General features: G+C 40.5%; 1 protein-coding gene across 2 annotated transcripts in view; it reads left to right on the plus strand.

Annotated features, from left to right (window-relative positions):
• STAG1 (stromal antigen 1) overlaps positions 1–18724 on the plus strand; it is a 154151-nt gene that overhangs the window by 72824 nt on the left and 62603 nt on the right. For both annotated transcript variants that reach the window (XM_030954533.1, XM_030954534.1), the window contains exons 6-7: positions 16330–16406; positions 17519–17723. In XM_030954533.1, the coding sequence (XP_030810393.1) occupies positions 16330–16406; positions 17519–17723 (282 nt within the window). The remainder of the gene's footprint in view (positions 1–16329; positions 16407–17518; positions 17724–18724) is intronic.

An 18724-nucleotide genomic window follows, 5' to 3' on the forward strand; every position in this document is an offset into this window, starting at 1 on the left:
TTTGAAAGTGTAAAAAAGTGTTGGTGTAATACATTTTATAGCCACTTGTGATCTAATGGAATCTCTTTCCCAAAAGATGTATCCTGCTACTTTCAAAAGCAAGTGGGAAAAAGCCATAGGAATTTACTTTCTGTGCAAGAGACGTGAAGGAAGGGCACAGTGGTTTGTGGTTTGAAAATCTGAATGAAATACCTGCTGTGCTGTGTTCTGACTGCAGTCCAAGGTTTCTCTCTACAAATTGGTAGCAGGAGCAACAGTAATTTAATCCAAACATGCTTTTCTTTATTATTTGCTACCTGAATATATCAGACTATTCACATTGCGTGTACAACAGCAGACCAAAAAGGAGCTGGCTTAAAATCAGCTATTAACTAATCTATGGGTATGAATCAATATAAATTTTAAATAATTTAAAATAAATTTATTGAATTAATTGACATAACTCATGGTACTAGAATATTTTAGAGCAAATCTATAATGGAAGGAAAGACGAATTAGCTATGAAAAGAATACTGCACTGCCAGTTCTGTATAATAAGTTCAAATCTCTGCTGAAAATGAAAGCTCTCCTTGTAAGCTTGGAACAAAGTCTGTGTTCTGCCCCTGTGCACTACTAAGTAAACTCAGAGCTTGTAAAATTATTTTTGGCACTGCTCATTGGAGAAAAATTAAGCAAGGAGTTCAAATACTATTGCCTGTTTTCCACTATATTAATTTAATTACATCCATATTGATCTGGAAAATAGTGCTGCTCACATGACTACAGAGGTGAAACTTGAGGAGTCTCTCAGTTAGGCCATGCTTTTAATGCTGCAGCTTTTCAAGAGAAGAACAGTAAATATCTCTTGGTGTTAATAATTCCAGATAGTTGCTGCCTTACTAGCCAGATCTGTGTGATTTCCTCTTTATTTATGGGTTTTTTTCTGTATTATACAAATTTATTACAGGAGGAACACCCTCTGTACTAAGCAGAGGAGTAAAAGCCTTAGTCTGATTTATTTTTGCAGTATTATTCTCAGAGTTGTGAACAAATTATGTCAGTGTATGGGTTTGCTAGCTGTGTGTGAGATACATTGCTGGATTTACTGTAGATGACAGGTGCTTCCTGAGAAGACAAGAACTAATTTTAAAAAGCAACCAAATACCACTGGATCTCAGATCCTTTCTGGCTGGATTACAAATTGGGAAAGTAAGTACTCGTGTCTCTGGCCTTTCCAAACATGCAAATTCTGCCGAAGATTTAGTCAGACTTTTTGCAGACCAAGGATAGGAATTAAATTGCAAAAAAGATATTTCTCTCAGCAAACACTATAATTACAGTTCTCTCTCTGCATTAATGAAGCCATAGACTTATTTGATTAAGTGCAGGGCTGATACACTGCAGTAATTATTTCTGAAGAGAAGAAGATGGGGATGATAAGAAAGGGTCTGTATCCTAATGGGAAAGTGTTATTCTCTGGCACAAAGAAAGTGGTTAAACCAAAGCAAATATTCTGTTAATCTGCAGGCATTCAGGAGTAGCTGGATATAAGAAAAAAAAAAAAAAGCTTGGGTTTGAAAGAAGAGACATCCTAAATTGGAAGAAGTGGACTCTGAAGCAGATCCAGTCCTGCTCACATTCCACCACTGCACCACTTGTGGGTATTTCAATACCAGATTGAATCTTAAGTCCTGATAAACAAAGGAACAAGATTGAACTGCTATGAATTTTTTATCTGATTTACAGAGGATTTAATCTTAATGACAATGGTGCAGAAAGCCAGGCTGAGTTACTCTTTGTTCTCAAAAACTGTTAATTAATGTAATTTTTTCTCTTTTTCACTTTTTTCCCCCCTTTTTCCCTTGAAGATGCCAGGCTTGTGGGGCTGGGACCAAATAGTGAAGGTTTGTTGTTGATGTAGAGATGCAGAAATTTTCCTTACTGGTGTCATACGCTTATTCTCAAAAAATAAGAAGAATTTTTTTAAGAATAAACAAACAGCTTATTCTGATGTTTCATTCTTTAATGTATTTGTTGTCACCTTCTAACTAAACCCATGGATTAGAGTTTAATTGTAGATGTTTGTGTTTGGAGTTGCTTACTATTCTGTCAAACAGACACTTCTTTTTTTTCTCCTTTTTGTGGTGTGTGAATACACTTGGGCTGTAAAGAGTTTTGAATATTTTCTCTGTCGTCTATTCAGCTCCACTTGTAGCACTTACAGGAGAAAGTGGCAAACAGGAAAGGTTCCAGCCCAGACCCATTAATAGAAGCATTTGCAAACCATTTTGTGTAATAGCAGTGATGGATATTCTCACTCTCAAATTTAATATTCAGCCCTTTTTTCCCCTCTGGTTTCCATGGTAGCCTGTAACAGCAGGATTGTTCTTCAATTATGTGCTGTGTGTAAAAATCACTTTATAGAGCTCTGAGCTGGCTACTTCCTTGGGAAGAGCAGGCTGCTTTTGGGGAAGGGGATCAGTCCTCAGCCTGGGAAGGGCTCCCTTCTGCCTGTGCTGAGCAAAGCTTGCAGTTCCTTCTGACTGGAAACAGGGAGAGACATCACACTGTGATGAAAAATGCATTTAACCCTTAGGGAGTTGGAGACTTTGATCTCATGCAAACAGTTTAAGGTGGCAGGGATTGTGAAAATGGGCAGTCCTTCCTGCATTTCTTTATTACTCTTGTCAGCCTGTAATAACAGCAACCAAGTCTTGAATGTCACAGAATCCCAGGATGATTTGGGTTAGAAGGGACCTTACAGCTCCTATTGTTCCACCCCCTGTCACAGGCAGGGACACCTTCCCCTATCCCAGGTTGCTCCAAGCCCCCTCCAGCCTGGCCTTGGACATTCCAGGGATGGGGCAGCCACAGCTGCTCTGGGCACCCTGTGCCAGAGCCTCACCTCCCTCCCAGGGAACAATTCCTTCCCAGTATCCCATCAAACCCTGCCCTCTGGCAGTGGGAAGCCATCCCTCATTGTCCTGTCACTCCAAGCTTTTGTCCAAAGTCCCTCTCCAGCTCTCTTAGAGTCCTTTTATGCACTAGAAGGTGCTACAAGGTCTCCCTAGAGACCTATAAAAATTAATTACATCTATGAAATCTCATTTGTAGGGAAAATGCAAGGAGGAGAAGGGGAAACTGAAACATGTGTAACAATGGAATGAAGGATGGAAAGGTAAACTTGTGCCTTTAAATGCAGCGAAGTATAAGGGGAAAGGAAGAAATTACAGATTCTGAAAACTGCAGGAAAGGAATATGTTCTTTTTAGGACACATGTCCACAGAGGAGCTTAGGAAGCAGGAGAAAAGAGGGGCAGGAAGGCATACATCCCAGTGGTTTTGCTTTGCTTCAAGAGCTAAAATAGCAGTTTTCTCCTTTCACCTGATGAGCACACTGCTTTAAGCTACTGGAGAATGATGGAGCCAGAATATACCACTGAACAGGGCCAGAAATACAATCTAACTCCATTTCTGAATATTCTCATCAAGCAGGTGATCCATAGTGTAACACCCCTTGGTGTTTATGTTGTGAGCTTCAAGGACAATATCATGGGGGAAGGACAAGAAAGCAATTGATAACTAAGAGTCTGTGTTTGACAGGAATGAGAGTGTAATTATGCCCAAAAAACCAGGTACTGTATAGTAAACTCAGCCTTCTGGTTAAGCTTAAAAATGTGTGTGTTAAAGGAAGGCACCCTGATACTAAGGCTTCCAGACATCTTAAACTTACAGTGGGGGAGAGGGAGACTGAAAAGTCCTAAAAGGAAAATTTCCTGGAAGTTTTAAAAACTGTGGGGAGAAAAATACTGTTTGTTACAAAATACTGCAAAAACTAAATGCCCCTTACAAGATAAAACACTTAATGAAGGTTCTGTTGAAATATCTTGTTTTAAAAAATACTGTAAAACAATATTTTGTATTTTCTTTATTTCTGTTTTTGCTGTATTTCTGAATTTTCCCACTTTAAAGATTTTTTCCACCAAGCTGTAAGACACAACCAGAGGAGTTACAGGGTTGGTCCACCTGGTCTAGTTGAAGGTGTTCCTGTCCATGGCAGGGACTTGGAATGAGATGAGCTTTAAGATCTCTTGAACCCAAACCATTCTGTGAGTCAGCTGGCTCCTTTATTCTGTGTCTTGCATTTGTGTATCTACCAGGAATTACATGGTGTGTTTACACAGCCATTTTTAATTTGCATAAAATATGCCATTTCAACTATTTCTGGTTGTTAAATTTGTAAGGTAGAGGATCCAAAGCAATGTAAGAGGAGTTATAACTAAGAATTTAAGGCATTTTTCTGATTAAACACACTTTACTTGCAGTGCCCCTCTGTGTTTTTCTTCTTTCCTTTTTCCTTAGCAGCACTTGATTAATTTTCCCCCTTGAGTCCACTGTCTTTATGTTAATTAATATACTCACTCTTCATTCCCTCTTGTATTTCATCTGCCATTTATTACTATTTGTCTTTCAGCACTCTTTTCAGGGCCTGCTGCTTTATTGCTTATGCAAAGTTTGGGGTTTCTAGTATTAATAAGTTTATGTAGGTGAATCTTTTTTATATTCTGCTCTCAAATACTCCTTAGTGAATCTTAGACACAGACTGTTGAGAAACATATTGTATGTTGAGCTTTCCTAGTTTTCTGCTCCTATTTCCACATTCCCATTTATATTTGTCCTGTCAACACTTGCTGTGATCTGTGTGTGTTCCAGCAGTTTATCTTTTCTCAATTCTGAGGTGACAGTTCCCTCTTGCATTGTATTTTTAGAAGCATATCCAGACTTTTATGGATTTTGGCTCTAATATATGCTCTCTCATCCTCTTACCCATGCCAAAACATGTTGAGCAACTATTCATTGTGTTTTTTAACTTCACTTTTGATATGATGGTTCCTCTTATTTTTCTATAGTAGGCAAGTTCAGATCAAAAATTTAGAAGTTAAAGTTTTCCTTAAGGGCATTTTATCAACAGGGTTTCTTCTGGTTATCTCTGTAAATCCCTTTTAAGTAAAGATCCTGTCTCTGCTCTGGAAATGGCCAATCCAGGAACATTGATTTCAAAAGCTTTTGAGGCAGTAGATTGAAAAATCTGTGCCACTCCTAGAGGAGAGGTTTTTCAGATAACATGGGACATGTTTAAACCATTGCTGTTACTGGTTTCCTACTCTTCCTCAAATTGCTTAAAGACTAAGCTCAGAGTACCCAGACTTCTTAAAGTTCATGGAATGGAAACTTGAAATCCTTGATTTTTTCTGTTAGATGCACATTTGCAATAAGGAAAAATCAGGAGTGGCGCCTAGGCCCTCTTCCTTATGTTCTCTGGCAAGGAAAAGCCTTTTCCTACTTTGCCCTTTGTTCTTATGTTTAGGGTTTTACATGCCCAAAGAACGGTGTCACACTCAGAGTACCTGGAGTTACAATTGTTTATGTGCTGCTCTTTTGTACATTCATCCATGAGACTGCTGGGGGGATACCTGGAAAATGGGGAATATGCAGTTAGGGACCATCTTGGAGATAGTTTAAATTGTCCAGACTCCTACAGGAACCTCAGGAATAAAAGCAAGAGCAATTTGCAGCATCCTTATCAACCCTCTTGTAAGACCCCCCCCCTTCCCGCACTTCTTCCTGGATTCATTAGCTGCAGCAGAGCTGCACACTGAGAGGGACAACAACGTCACCTGCACAGCTCCTGTTCCCTCCCCAGATGACAATGTCACCTGCACAGCTCCTGTTCCCTCCCCAGATGACAATGTCACCTGCACAGCTCCTGTTCCCTCCCCAGATCACAACGTCACCTGCACAGCTCCTGTTCCCTCCCCAGATCACAACGTCACCTGCACAGCTCCTGTTCCCTCCCCAGATCACAACGTCACCGGCACAGCTCCTGTTCCCTCCCCAGTTCTGGTGTCTGTGCTAATGAAGCCACACACAACAACCGACAGCCTTGGGAGATTGGTGACTCACCAAAGCTGACACACACAGACTAAGTCAAGGTTACACACAGCATCCGAAGTTTAGCACATCTTAATTTCTGCTTTAATTTCTAAGCACAAAGATAAGGGGGTTTTTGCATGTGATTTCTCAAATTCTTTGTTTTTCCTTACAGAAAAAACCTCTATACATCTGTTCAGATAGTCAGAAGGTAAAAGAGGACTTTGAGATGGGCTAACAGCTAAGAGAAAATGGGTTGTTTTCCTAGAAAACAGAAAGAAATAATTGTGTGAAAAAGGAGAATTCCTCTCATCTTGTATACTTTTAAATGAGGAGAGAGAAAGGTAAAGGCATTGCTTTGTGCCAGGTCAGCTAATTTTTTCATCGTGTTTTCACAGGTCATTGTTAGTAAATGCTTTGGTCTTTAATATACTCTAAATAAGTGATTTCATGAGCAGCAGAAGTAATGAAGAGGGATTTCTAATGTATCTGTGTTCAGCTTTCCTGAATTATACAAAAGCAGCTGAATGTGCTCATGAAGTGCAGGATGTATACAGCTGTATGAGAGACAGTATTCTGGATGCTATATAACTCCAGAAAAGTTTGGGAGATGCACTGCTGGGCAGGAGGTGGTTGTGCTGCAGGTGAAGCTGTTCTTGAAGAAGCAGCAGCATTCCCTCTGTCTGTCCCTGTCTGTCTCCAGCTCAGTGAGAGGCTGAGATTAACAGAGATTGGGGTCATGGTTCACACTATTCCCCAGTGACCTCATTGGCTTCCATTCAATGACCTGCTTTTGTAAAATTCATTGGGAGACTGGATATCCAAGACCAGTCAGGTCTGGTTAAACAAAAAGATTACAATTTATTAAGCAGCACAGTTACAGACAGAAGTGCACCCAAGTCTCATTTCCTTCTTTCAGGTTAACAAAAAAAGCACAGAAATGTTGCAGGTAGAAGGTGGCTTTCACTTGAAGAGGGAAATTAAGTGTTTTAGATATAAGTTGTTTCCATGATGTTTCTGTATCTCCAGTCTCACTTTTTGAAGGATACCAGCTTTCTTCAAATTGACAGATAAAGTTCTTCACCTTTCTGCAGCAGCTCTGCAGTGCTTACAAAGCCTCTGTTTTACTGTTGTTTAATGTCTTGGCTTTTTTCCATCATTTAAAGGATATGGGAGGATCCCAGTCAGCCCTGGCCTTGTGGCTCTCTGGATGGTGCTGTTGAACACTGAAGAGTAAGGATTGGCTCTGGGAAACCTGGAGCTTAGCAATCCCTTTGGTGTGCCATTGCTAATAAGGTTTGGCACTGTATAGATCCCAAATGCAGACACCCCTGTAGGCCTGATCCTTCCCTTCCACGTGCTGGAGCAGCAGACAGTTGCAGGAAAATGCAGGAGCTCTGAACTAAGGGTATTTCTTCAGACCTGTGTCTGGGAAGCTCTCATGCAAGTAACAGCAGCTTCCTTGAGGAAAATGAGGAATGGGCAGTTCTCTCCAGGGACAAGAGGCAGCTGAGCAAGGAGCAGAGTGTGATGGTCCATCAGCAGCTGAAGGGACTCACATGTGGCTTGCTGAGCTCTGTCAGATCTTTGGCAACTCCCAGGTGTGGCACAAAAGGTCTGGCCTCTTGGTTCTCTCTTTTTTTCCCCCCCCTCTTAGTTTTCTTATTAGATACCGTGTTTTGTGGACTCTAGAGCCTGTCACATCAATTGAAAATCTCTAGATAATTACTTCTCTTTTTGTATTTTTTAGGACTTGTCTTTCATCTTCCCTACTTCACTACTCCTGAGAAATACTGAGAAATACAGGTAGAAATATGAGTAACAGAAGGCTGAGGAAAGAATTAAAGCTCCATCAGGGAAAGCAAAAAGACTAAGGGAAAGAGGATAGACCATGGCTATCTAATCCTCCTGTGATCATCTCTTGCCTCCTGACTTTCTGGGAAGTGGAGGTACCATGTTTTATGGCATTTTGTTTTATGAGCTGGAGAGATGTTGACACTGAGTAACAAGAGGTTTGTTTCTCTGATAAGGAAAATACCTTTTAGCAAAAAGGCATGTTGCAATGCTGACAGCGTGTGTGTGGGCTACTGCTGAGCTCTGGGAACCTGCAGATGGGACAGGCACATCCATAGAAAGTAGAAGGAAGGGTGGACACTGAAATAAATGTCCTTGGTTTCTGTGAAAGGGAGCTTGAAGTTCTTTGAAGCATGAAATGTGGGTAAGTGTGATGTGGTTAAGAGTGTCAGCTTGGATTTCCAGGAAGCCTTCTGGGGAGGAGAAACTGGGCAGCAGCATTGCTCAGCTTTAAGAAGGCTGAAGGAAGATCTTGCTGTTTCCTTCAATTATTGAAGGACTAGAGAGAAGGGGACTGCAGACTCTTCACACAGTTCTGCAGCAGGTAACAGACAAAAGTTGAATGTGGGGAATTCTAGTTTGACAGAATGGAAAACATTTCTGCTATGAGCTGGCCAGGCACCAGAGGCAGAAGGGCTCCTTTTGTGGGTTCACTGTCCTCTGGGTTCACCGACAGACTCACCTGGTCTAGCTGGGATCTCTGCTTTGGGTTTGGACTAGTGACAGTCAGGAATCCTGCTACCTGAAATTATTCTATAATTCTAGACCTCTAAGAAGGTAAGAAGCTGTGATTTTTGTACTTCTGTGGACAGCATTTGGTAAAAATCATAGGAAATAGAACAGGGATAAATAATACTGTGTTGAAATAGTACTTAGATACTTACTGCTTTTAAAATTGGTGATTAACCTTTTAGCTATCCAGAAGAATGCATAATAAAGAATCTATAGTATATGAAGCCTATTCCAGTATGGTGGAACAGAAATCCATTATTTTTCCTTCGAGAAGTACTCAGTGTTTTAAAAACTGCTCTGGAGTTTATTGTAGAAAGTACAGAAGTGGTAGAAACCAATTGCTCTCCCTTGAAATGAGTTTATCAGACAGATTGGATGTTTTCAAGGCCATTGTTATTACATTATCCCACATCTGAGCATGTGTTATAACAAGAGGCACCTGGTTTCAAGCCTCAGCTCACTCAGCAGGTACTTGTGGCCAGTGGAAAACTCCCCAAGAGCCCAGGACTGGGTCTGTGCCCCAGGGACAGAGCACAGGTAGGATGCCTGTTGTTAGCAATGGCAATACTGTTTTCTCTCCATTGGTGACTACAGAAATGCTTAGACAGCAGGAATGTGCTCATGTTTGGGTTGTCAGGCTCTTGTCCTGTCCCACTGGGAAGTGTCTTTGCCCCCTCAGATCAGGTATTTGTGCACACAGGTTCCTCTGTGAGAAGGGGAAGAACTTGTCCTCACACTGGGCTCCTCGTTTCAGAGGGAAGCTTTGGTGGGGGCCTGTTCACGGGGGGGGAGAGCAGATGTGAAAACAGCCTGTGATAAAGGCACTCAGAAAGAGGAGATAGACCTAAATGGATTTAGTGCAAATATTTACATTGTTGTATCTTACACTTAACTTGGAGCTCAGCCTCCACACTACCTATGTTTATATTTCTGGATTTGAGTCACTTCTGACAGCAGGCAGCCAAAGGCTGCTTCCACACATGCACTGATAAGTTGTAGTTACTCACATTCTGCTCTTGGAGCCTGCTGTCATTGGGAATAATTGGAAAATACAGCCTCTGTGCTTGGCAGTGCTCTGAGAGGCAAACTTAAGAATTAGAAATAAAGGGCAAATTTATGTGTACATATATTGGACACAAAAGATCTCTCTCAAACTTACATTGCACCTGCACCTTGAACATTGAATGTAGTTATGACCATCCCATTTCCTAAAGGATATATAAATTTAGAGAGAAAAACAAAAGAATGTGGAAAAGAATGGCAAATGGAAGAATAATTTTTCATGCAATTCAAATAAGATCCTGGTTTATCAAATAAAATGATCAAGCTGCAGCTTTAGATATAGAATGAGGTACCTTCTGGAGGAGTAGGGGGCTAAACTAATCAGGTTGCATTGATGCAGAGTTCTGTGGAGATGGAAATTACAAATGAGTTAAGAGATGACGGATCTACTATCAGCTGTTAAATCCAGTAGTCACAGTGTGCCTTAACACTCTAGAGCTCAGGAAAACTCTGAACTACTGCCAAATGTGAGAGTTGTGTGATGCTGACTTGTGCTTGCATTCTGCCTAACACCCTGTGCTGATTGCTGAGTACAGGAATGCCAAGGTTAATTTGTTTCATCGCATCCACCAGGAAGGTTCTTAACAAACATCTGCTTACAGCACGTGTGCAGGAAGCACAGCGAGAGCAGCGCTCACAGAAATGAACCTTGGAACCAGCCCTGGGGAAACAGGTGGGAAATTTCAGCAGAGCATTTCTTGGATGTGTGCTTTTACCTCTCTCCTCCAGTGTGAGTGTCCTCTGTGGGCGCAGACTTCTCCTGCAGCCGGGGTCACCTGGGGCAGTGCAGGGCAGGACGTGGCTGTGGGGCCACTGCAGAGCTGAGGCTCCCATGAGCAAAAGCTGTAGCACATGGCCAGGATCAAACTGCTGCCTCCATTTTTATCCTTTCTTTCAAAGCATTTATATCCGCTATGGAACATATTTTATCAACTTCTTCACATGGAAAGATCTGTTGGTAGGTTCATTCTGTTCTGAAAACTGACCTTTTTTCTCTATCTGTTTTCCTGGTTTTAATCTGAAAACTTTTCTTGCATATGATTGTTGGATATCAGCTCCTTTAAGGAAATGAGAGATCATTGTAGGATTTTGAAAATATCTGTGTTACATAAATGTATGAGTTGTTGCTGGTTATTGATGCCTCATGGAGTTCCAGGGGGTTTGTGAAGCATTACTTGACAGAAATAACATCAGCCCTTGAACAGACACACCAGATCTGTAGTACAACACCTCCCAGTCTGACACAGCAGTCACATTTAATGGTATGTAGTTCTTTGGATCACTCCTGAATTCTTTATTTTTTTCCTTTCTTATTCTTCTGACATTCAGCATAGTCTAAGCAAGTAACAAATTCTCACACATAATTCACATAATTGCAGTTTCAGAATTTCATAGGATCTGTTTTCTTTAAAGTAGGGATGAAGTTTCTATCTCTTTATACTATAAGAATATGTACTTTTCTTTTCAGCAAGGGGAATCCACTGACTGGATTGTCAGTGGCATACATTGTTCTCTTCTTTGTAAAAATGTCTGATTGTCTTCAGTGTATTTCTTCCCATACTTGTAATGAGGGAATAAGTGCCATCACTATTATCTTCTGGATCAAATAACATTTTGGATTTTAAAAGAGATTAGCAGTTCAAATCATATGAAATGCTAGTTATGTATATAAAGTTATCAACTCCTTAATCTCATTCAGAACTTTGAATTTATAAGTGTAACACAGAATTGCACTTAAAGTGGAACAATTGTCATTGAATTTGAGTATCAGAAATAGCAAGGATTTGATATTAAATTCCACTGTATTTTACAGTGACCCCTATGTTAGAAAAAAACGAATTAATAAATTCTCCCAGATTTACTGAGAACCTTTAATGATGCTCCTTATGGATATTGACAGTATTAATGTTACTGATTGTTTTAATATATACTGATTGTTTTTATATGTACTGATTGTTTTAAGCACAGACTCATGGAATTGTTTAGATTGGAAAAGCCCACTGACACTACTGAATTCAGCCCTTCAGCACTTTTCATGGCTGTACTGTGTATAAGGCCTTCACATTGCAAAGGGATTTCAGAGAATACATTCAGACATGTTTCTGGTTTTGTTGTAGGAGGATAGACTTAGATGAACCATTAGAATTCTTTTTAACAGTAATCTATGATTCTCTGTTTGATAAGATTTTAATTGCACAAGACTGTACTTACTTTTCCACTGAGATTCTTGCTGATTCACTCAGTAAGAGTTCCCTGGCAAAAGCTGCTCTAAGGATGAACTGGCTGTGTGCCTTATAGGAAGCCTCTGTGTTTTGTATATTACTTCACTGGCAGCAGAAGTTGGGCAGTGTAGAGTCCATGCAGCAGGAATTGGGGAATAAATCAGTGAAAGGATCTTCTATTCCTACATGTGTGGAAATTCAACCAAATATTTAGACTGATGTCTTTCTCAAGTCTTGACCTCTGGTCTCAGCAAAGAGTTTCAGTTTTTAGGGACAGAAATCAATAGAAAGTCAGGAGCCCTAGTGGGGTTTAGGAGTCTCAGCGTCTATTTGGATATGCTTCAACTGCCCCACTACTGCTTCCATTTAAATTAATGATTAACATCTATTGATTCCAGTGAGGTAAGAGCTACTTCAGTGTTCTTACGTGATCGTGAGTGAGCCACAGAAAATGAACTTTTCTACTTGCCTGAGTAATTTTTGGGTAGATTCAGGCAGCTCTCTTCTGGGAACAGTCAGTGGAAGTGCTACAGCAGAGTACCCTGACCCAGGCTGAGCACTGAGAAATCGTGTGCTCCTGATGGTTTGACTTCAGTCTTTATCATCTGTCACATGGAATTTGTCAGTACCACTTCTCAGGTGATTGAAAAATGCACTTACGGACATTGTAGAAGTGGATTGTTTCTTATGATCTAAATTATAAGTGGGGCAAAAGGTACAGGAGTTGCACATTCAATGATATCAAGGGAGATAAATACTGCCCATCCAGCAGTTCTGTAATCACCATCCATCCTCTTAAATGTTTTATTAAACTTGCCCTCTTCTGGCAATTTCAATTAGGTTCTGGAGCTGTGGTCTCCACTATTGAGTTTGAGCTGATGCAAAAGAGCACATTGTGTTTTTCATGTACTTTCCTGGGCAAATTTCCTTGTGTCTTCTTCTCAGTGCCTCTATAAATCTTTCTCCTTTTTCAAACACAGTTCATGTGTTTGAGAGATCAGTCTAATCAGCTACCATGAATTTAAGGTACTACAATTAATCCTCCTTTGGCAGGAGATTGTGGGCTTATTTCATATCCATTCACATCAGTCTTGAGCTGCAATTCTCCCACTGCTTTTCTTTCAGCTTACTCAGTGTGGGCAGGTGGTCTAAAAGAGAAGGGATTAAATTGTCTGTGTAGCTTTGGTGAATAAAGGTCCCTGTGATGACAACTGACCATATAGTATAGGTAATATCCTCCATAGTATATAATTAATTGGCATCAGCAGGAACAGTAACATTTCAGGAGTAAGTGACTGTAAATGGGCTCCTAGAGCTGATGTTTCTCTCATCTGACTTTTCTTTTCCTGTAGAAATCCCAGAGCTGCCGTGTGCAGGAGGCATTGGAGTGTGGCACTTGGTGTGATGGTGTTCCCTGATTGCCAGCAGTGGTCAGTGCCAGGACCTCCTCTTTGCAGCAGGAAAGGCAGTCATGGGACCACCCACATCCCAAGTGTAACCCTGTTTAACTCCTGCTAGTGAAGGCTGGTTGGTGCTCAGACTCAAGGGCTTTTGCATCCTGTAAAGCTCTTGGAGATCTTTATTGTTGCTTTGCTTTTACAGGGCTTACTAATAAAACTGGTTATTCTTCTCACTCTAAATACATGTTTTCAAGCCATTGAGTCCACTGTGTGTTATATTTCCCAGAAATATATCTGGTTTTGTACACAGTTTAGGGTTAATTAAGGTGTATTCATCCAGTTTTGTATAGGCGCCTTTAGTCTTCTCTCATTGAAATTAAGTTTTGTGCTCTGTGTGGGTTTTTTCTTTTCATTCTTAAAGGCCATGTTGGGTGCTGTAATTATTGACAAATTATGTTGATACCTGTTCTATTTGAAAGTTAAGCTGGAATTTGGTCATTAAGGGGAAATATATGTCTGTGAGAAGACTTTTTAAAACACAATGTGTGTGAATAGGTTTTAACTGAGAACTTAGTCCTAAAGTAAAATAGGCTTCTCAGTTTTTAATGGATTAAGACAATTTCAATTCTCTTGACTAAATACAGAGTGAGAGCTTCATGGCAGAGGTAAAACTCAGCCTAGAAAAGGACATGAAGTGATTTGAGTAGGGTAGACTTCAGGGATGCATGCCACCCCTCAGTTGTACTTTATAGACAATCTGTTACATATTAAGGATTCACCTGAAAATGGGAAAATTTTGCTTTTCACTAATCATAAAAAGTATGGGTTTGAATAATGTTGACCACTGCAGTGTTGAAATGTTGTGATGTCACCATGAAATCTGAGTGAAACCTTTGTAGCATACTTACAGTGTTAAATGAATTTGCCAGAAAAACATATGGGGTTGTGCTGTGGTTGAGTGGGGGAGAGGTGGTGGAAGGAGAAGCAGTCAGGCCACAGCCACTGCCTACTGCCAGACAAACAGAAACACTCCTTGTGTTTTCCATGACTTCTGTAAACTGGATCCTGAAAAGTGAGGGAAAGAATGGTTCAGGACAGTGGGTAAGTGCTATTCTCCACTCGAGTGCTTCCTGATGTTCCCTTAGCAGCCCTTGGAGCTCTTGCCCACCCTGGCAGCCCTGGGAGATGTCAGGAGTTTGTCTCATGGTGTGTCCACCATGCCTCCTGATCCCAGAGAACTGCACCACTGTTGTTTGAAGGTGTTGGAAGATCTCCCCAGCCTCAGCTGGGAATCAGTGACACCCTCTGACTGCCCAGGGAGGGATGGTGCTCTCTGGGATCTGCTCATGGCCATGACTGCGGAGAAACTGAGGCTATGGCAGGTTATTAGAAGAAGCCATAAATAGATAAGAATAACATTATAATCAGGGCTATAAACCAGTAAAATAGCAGAGGTCAGTTGGTTCCTCTTTGACTGAGGAGTATGCTGCCAGTGGGAAGAGCAGCAGATACCAGCATGCCATGAGAGAAAGGGGCATTCCTGCAGCAGAGGGGTTTTGCAATAGTACCTGTCCACTGCTCTGAGATGTACTGGGAAACTGCTTCATTTAGCCAAAACAAAACTTTCAGGATTAAGGGAAAGATTAAAATATAGCTACATATACAGATGATTTCCAAGCTGAGAAAATATATTTTCAACTGTCACATGGTGGTATTCTCTTGGGTTCCTGGTTTTATGTTGATATATTGCATTAGTAATTGTTTGTTAATGATATGGAAATTACCATGCACAAATTTAAATTGCCATTGTCAGAACCGAGGTTGACAGTATTACCCGGTATGAAGTAGATAACAAATATTATTCCAGGAAGAAGCAAAAGCAATTCAAGAATTCAGTATTTCATTTGCTGTGTAAAACTGTACCCATACTAACATAGAGAGACTTGGTGTGCTCCGACTGTGCTTGCATGTTTTGAAATGCATATATTTCTAATGCTCTTTTTTAAAGGAATAAAATACCAGAATGAAAACATTTGCATAATATTTAGGATGCTTAAATTATCTTTATTTATCCTTTGTAGAATGACTAATACTGTTAGCTGTTAAGCTGCTTCTGTTATGGTCTGAATTTTGAAGCCATGCAGTGACTCATTAATCCAGTTGAACTTTTTGCAAAACCTGAGAGACTTACTCTTTGTAGTATTAATGATGTTGGGATGGATTTTGTAGCTCTGCAGTTTGCTTAATTTTTCTGAATTTCCTCCATTAACAAAAGAAGATTGTGGAGTGATGAAGAGAAGATCATGCAGCAGCATCAGCAAAAAAAAATCTTTATGTTGCCCTGGGTTCTGTGGTTAGATATTTAAATAGTGTCTAGCTGCAGAGGCAATAATATGTCCGAATATTTTATTTGTACACTGACTGAATTTTGATCAAGACACAAGAATTCTCATTTATAGCTATTGTGTTGTTCTATTTTCAATTTTGGTAACTTTGTTTGATTTACAATGAAAAATTAATCCTATCAACTCCAGTGTTCAGGTAACAAGGAAGAGTGGAAGATCTTCATTAAAGAATAACAGCGATACAGTTGCTGCTTCTGGTGCTGAGCTGGCTCATGTCTTGGCTGAGCTCTTTGGAGCCTTTGGTGTGGAAAACACGCCTCAGTCAGTAAACCATGCTGGTCCTGGGCTGAGCAGTGTGAAAACTCCCAGTGGGTGCATAGAGAACATGGATATCCGTCATCCCGGGCACTCGGCATGGAAAGTGCAGAACCACAGGAGTGGCTGTGAAAATGAAAGATGGTGCTCATTTGATTTTGCAGACAAAATGGAAAGCCTTGGGCAGCTGCAGACATGACATGAGTCCTCCATGGTTATCACTGGTTTATCACTTTTGCTTGGCTGCAAAGAGTGGAAGGATGGAAAATGATACCAATTCCTCATTTGAAAGCACATTACAGGACAAATGAGTTCTCTTTCCCTACTTCTTCAAGAGACAGCCTTTTTCAAAACATTCCTGTTATTGTTGCACTCTGCATACTCTTATATGTATCACTGAGCTGTTTGTTTAGCAGCAGAAAAACACTGATATTTTGATGTAGCAAAACCATGTTGTGTTCATTTCTTTTGTTCTTTCATTACATTACAGGTACGGTGAGAATTGAAATGTTCAGGAACATGCAAAATGCAGAAATCATAAGGAAAATGACAGAAGAATTTGATGAGGTAGAGTATACAAATAGTTGTTTGAAGTATTATGAAATATATTACCATATACTTCTGCTTTAAATTAAAAATGCAGTGGACCAGTGGATAAAATCTCAGTGTGGGAACCTGCACTGACAAGCAAAGCAGCAACTTCAGCTGTTGGATGCGGAGAAGCAGGGCAGAGACAGGTTCATCAGAGCAGGCAGGAAGAGGAACTGGAGAACCCTTATCCCACTGAGAATGGTGGTGGCATTCTGGGTGCTGAACTTCAGCTCTTGGGAGTGCCTCTTGTAACAAAGAGCTCCAGATTCCTGACACATCAGATTCATGAGACAGGATTTACAGCATGCTGCTCTGTTTTCTCTGTGCAAATTAATGTTTTGTGCATTTTAAATGGCAGTTTAAACCAAATAGGAACTTGACATGAAAATTACCATTTTGGAACAGTGATACAGAAAGAAATACTCTTTCAAAAGATCTGAGTATTTTGTTTGAAACAAGTAAATTACAACTCAGACTGGGTATCTTCTGTCAAAATAGAAGTGTTCCTAATGGTGAATGCTTTTTAGCTTTGAGATTTTTGAACTGTGTTTTCTTTGTATTTTGGTGTATAAAACGCTGAGTATTCTGAGCATTCATTTTGTTTAGTGAGGAAAACTAAAGCTAGAGCAGGTACTTCTGTAGGACAGCAGTGCCTCTGACCAGTTCTAAATGAAGTGCCAAGGCTGTGATTCAGAAAGTTAGGCATCCACTTTAATATTAACCTTAAGTGGTTAATATTAAGCCTTTTTTCAGGTTTTGACTTTAAATATTTTGAAATGTTCCTGTCTCATCCTTTGCTCCCACTTCCTAACCAAGCATGCAAGGAAGAGAATTGAGTCTTGATTCTTATTTTGGACTATACAGAGCCAATACTGCAAGTAGAAAACAGTTACAATGATGTCTTTGCAAAAGTGGTTTCATGCCAATATGCTTCCTTGTTTATTGAAGAATAATGTGTTGTTTTTATTTGTTATTTTCCCTTGGCTTGAAGGAACAAGATGATGTCCATAGGCCACAATGGGTACACCAACATTAAATTAAATGGGGACACCATTAATACTTGATCTTTTTCTTCTGTTGTTCTGCAGGACAGTGGTGATTATCCCCTGACCATGCCTGGGCCTCAGTGGAAGAAGTTCCGCTCCAACTTCTGCGAGTTCATCGGGGTGCTGATCCGGCAGTGCCAGTACAGCATCATCTACGATGAGTACATGATGGACACGGTGATCTCGCTGCTCACCGGCCTCTCCGACTCGCAGGTCCGCGCCTTCCGGCACACCAGCACGCTGGCTGGTGAGTGAGCTGCCCTTGCTGCTGCTTATCCACTGCCAGGAGGAACTGTCATTTGTAACCCTGACCAACGTAAAAACTGTGGGAAGCTCCATCAAATCCATGTACCACATATGGCACAACTGTAATTAAAATATTCCTTTTTTATTTGGAAAGTGCTGAGGTATGTAGGGATTCCTGTCATCCCCAGGGCCTCCAGTGAATCCTGACAATCAGGAGTGGCATCCTTATGTCTTGTATTTTGTTATTAATTGTTCACTTGTTGTACAGAATGTTGGATTATTTATATATTTTAGAGTATAAATTTATTCTAAAGAACTGTCAGGACAGTTGTATTGTCAAAGAGTTTCCATTCACCAGAAAAGATAATCTGTGCCTTAGCTCTAGAGAAGCATAAGGTTTGGGATTACTGGACCATGGTTGTAGGGCTCCCTGTCTTCTGCCTGCAGCCACACCACCTTCTAGTGCAGCTGCCTCACCTAAGGAAAGCCCTGAGTGTATCATTAGATAGAAATGGGCTTTCCTTGTGTATTTCATCACACCTATATGTCTCCTCTAAGAGGAATGAATTGCTCTCCACAAGGAACTATTTCTCTCAATTACAAAGCACTACCGGAGTGGCTGGCTTGGGTGTAGGTGTCTACAGCTGGTCATGTCAGGTGATAAGAAATCTGTCTTATTGCAAGGTTCATAGATCATACCAGATATTTGAAACTCTTACCGCAGACATTTGTCATAATCTGAGTGTTTCTGTGGCCAGTATTTATTACTATTTAGTCTTTCCACAGTCAGCCTCATACATATTTTTTCAGTTTCAAGTGCACCAATATCCAGCGTTAAACAAATACAATCAGAATTTATTTAAAATGTCATCTCTCGTTATGAATCAAAGAGAGAGGCAGATTTCCAATGATACTGAAGAAAAATCTCCAGATTTGAGTGGATTTTGATTTTAAAACTGAAACCCAAATCCTTCAACTCACAGTGACAGAACTCCTTTGGAA

This window comes from Camarhynchus parvulus, chromosome 9 (assembly GCF_901933205.1).
Source record: "Camarhynchus parvulus chromosome 9, STF_HiC, whole genome shotgun sequence".
Lineage (NCBI taxonomy): Eukaryota > Metazoa > Chordata > Aves > Passeriformes > Thraupidae > Camarhynchus > Camarhynchus parvulus.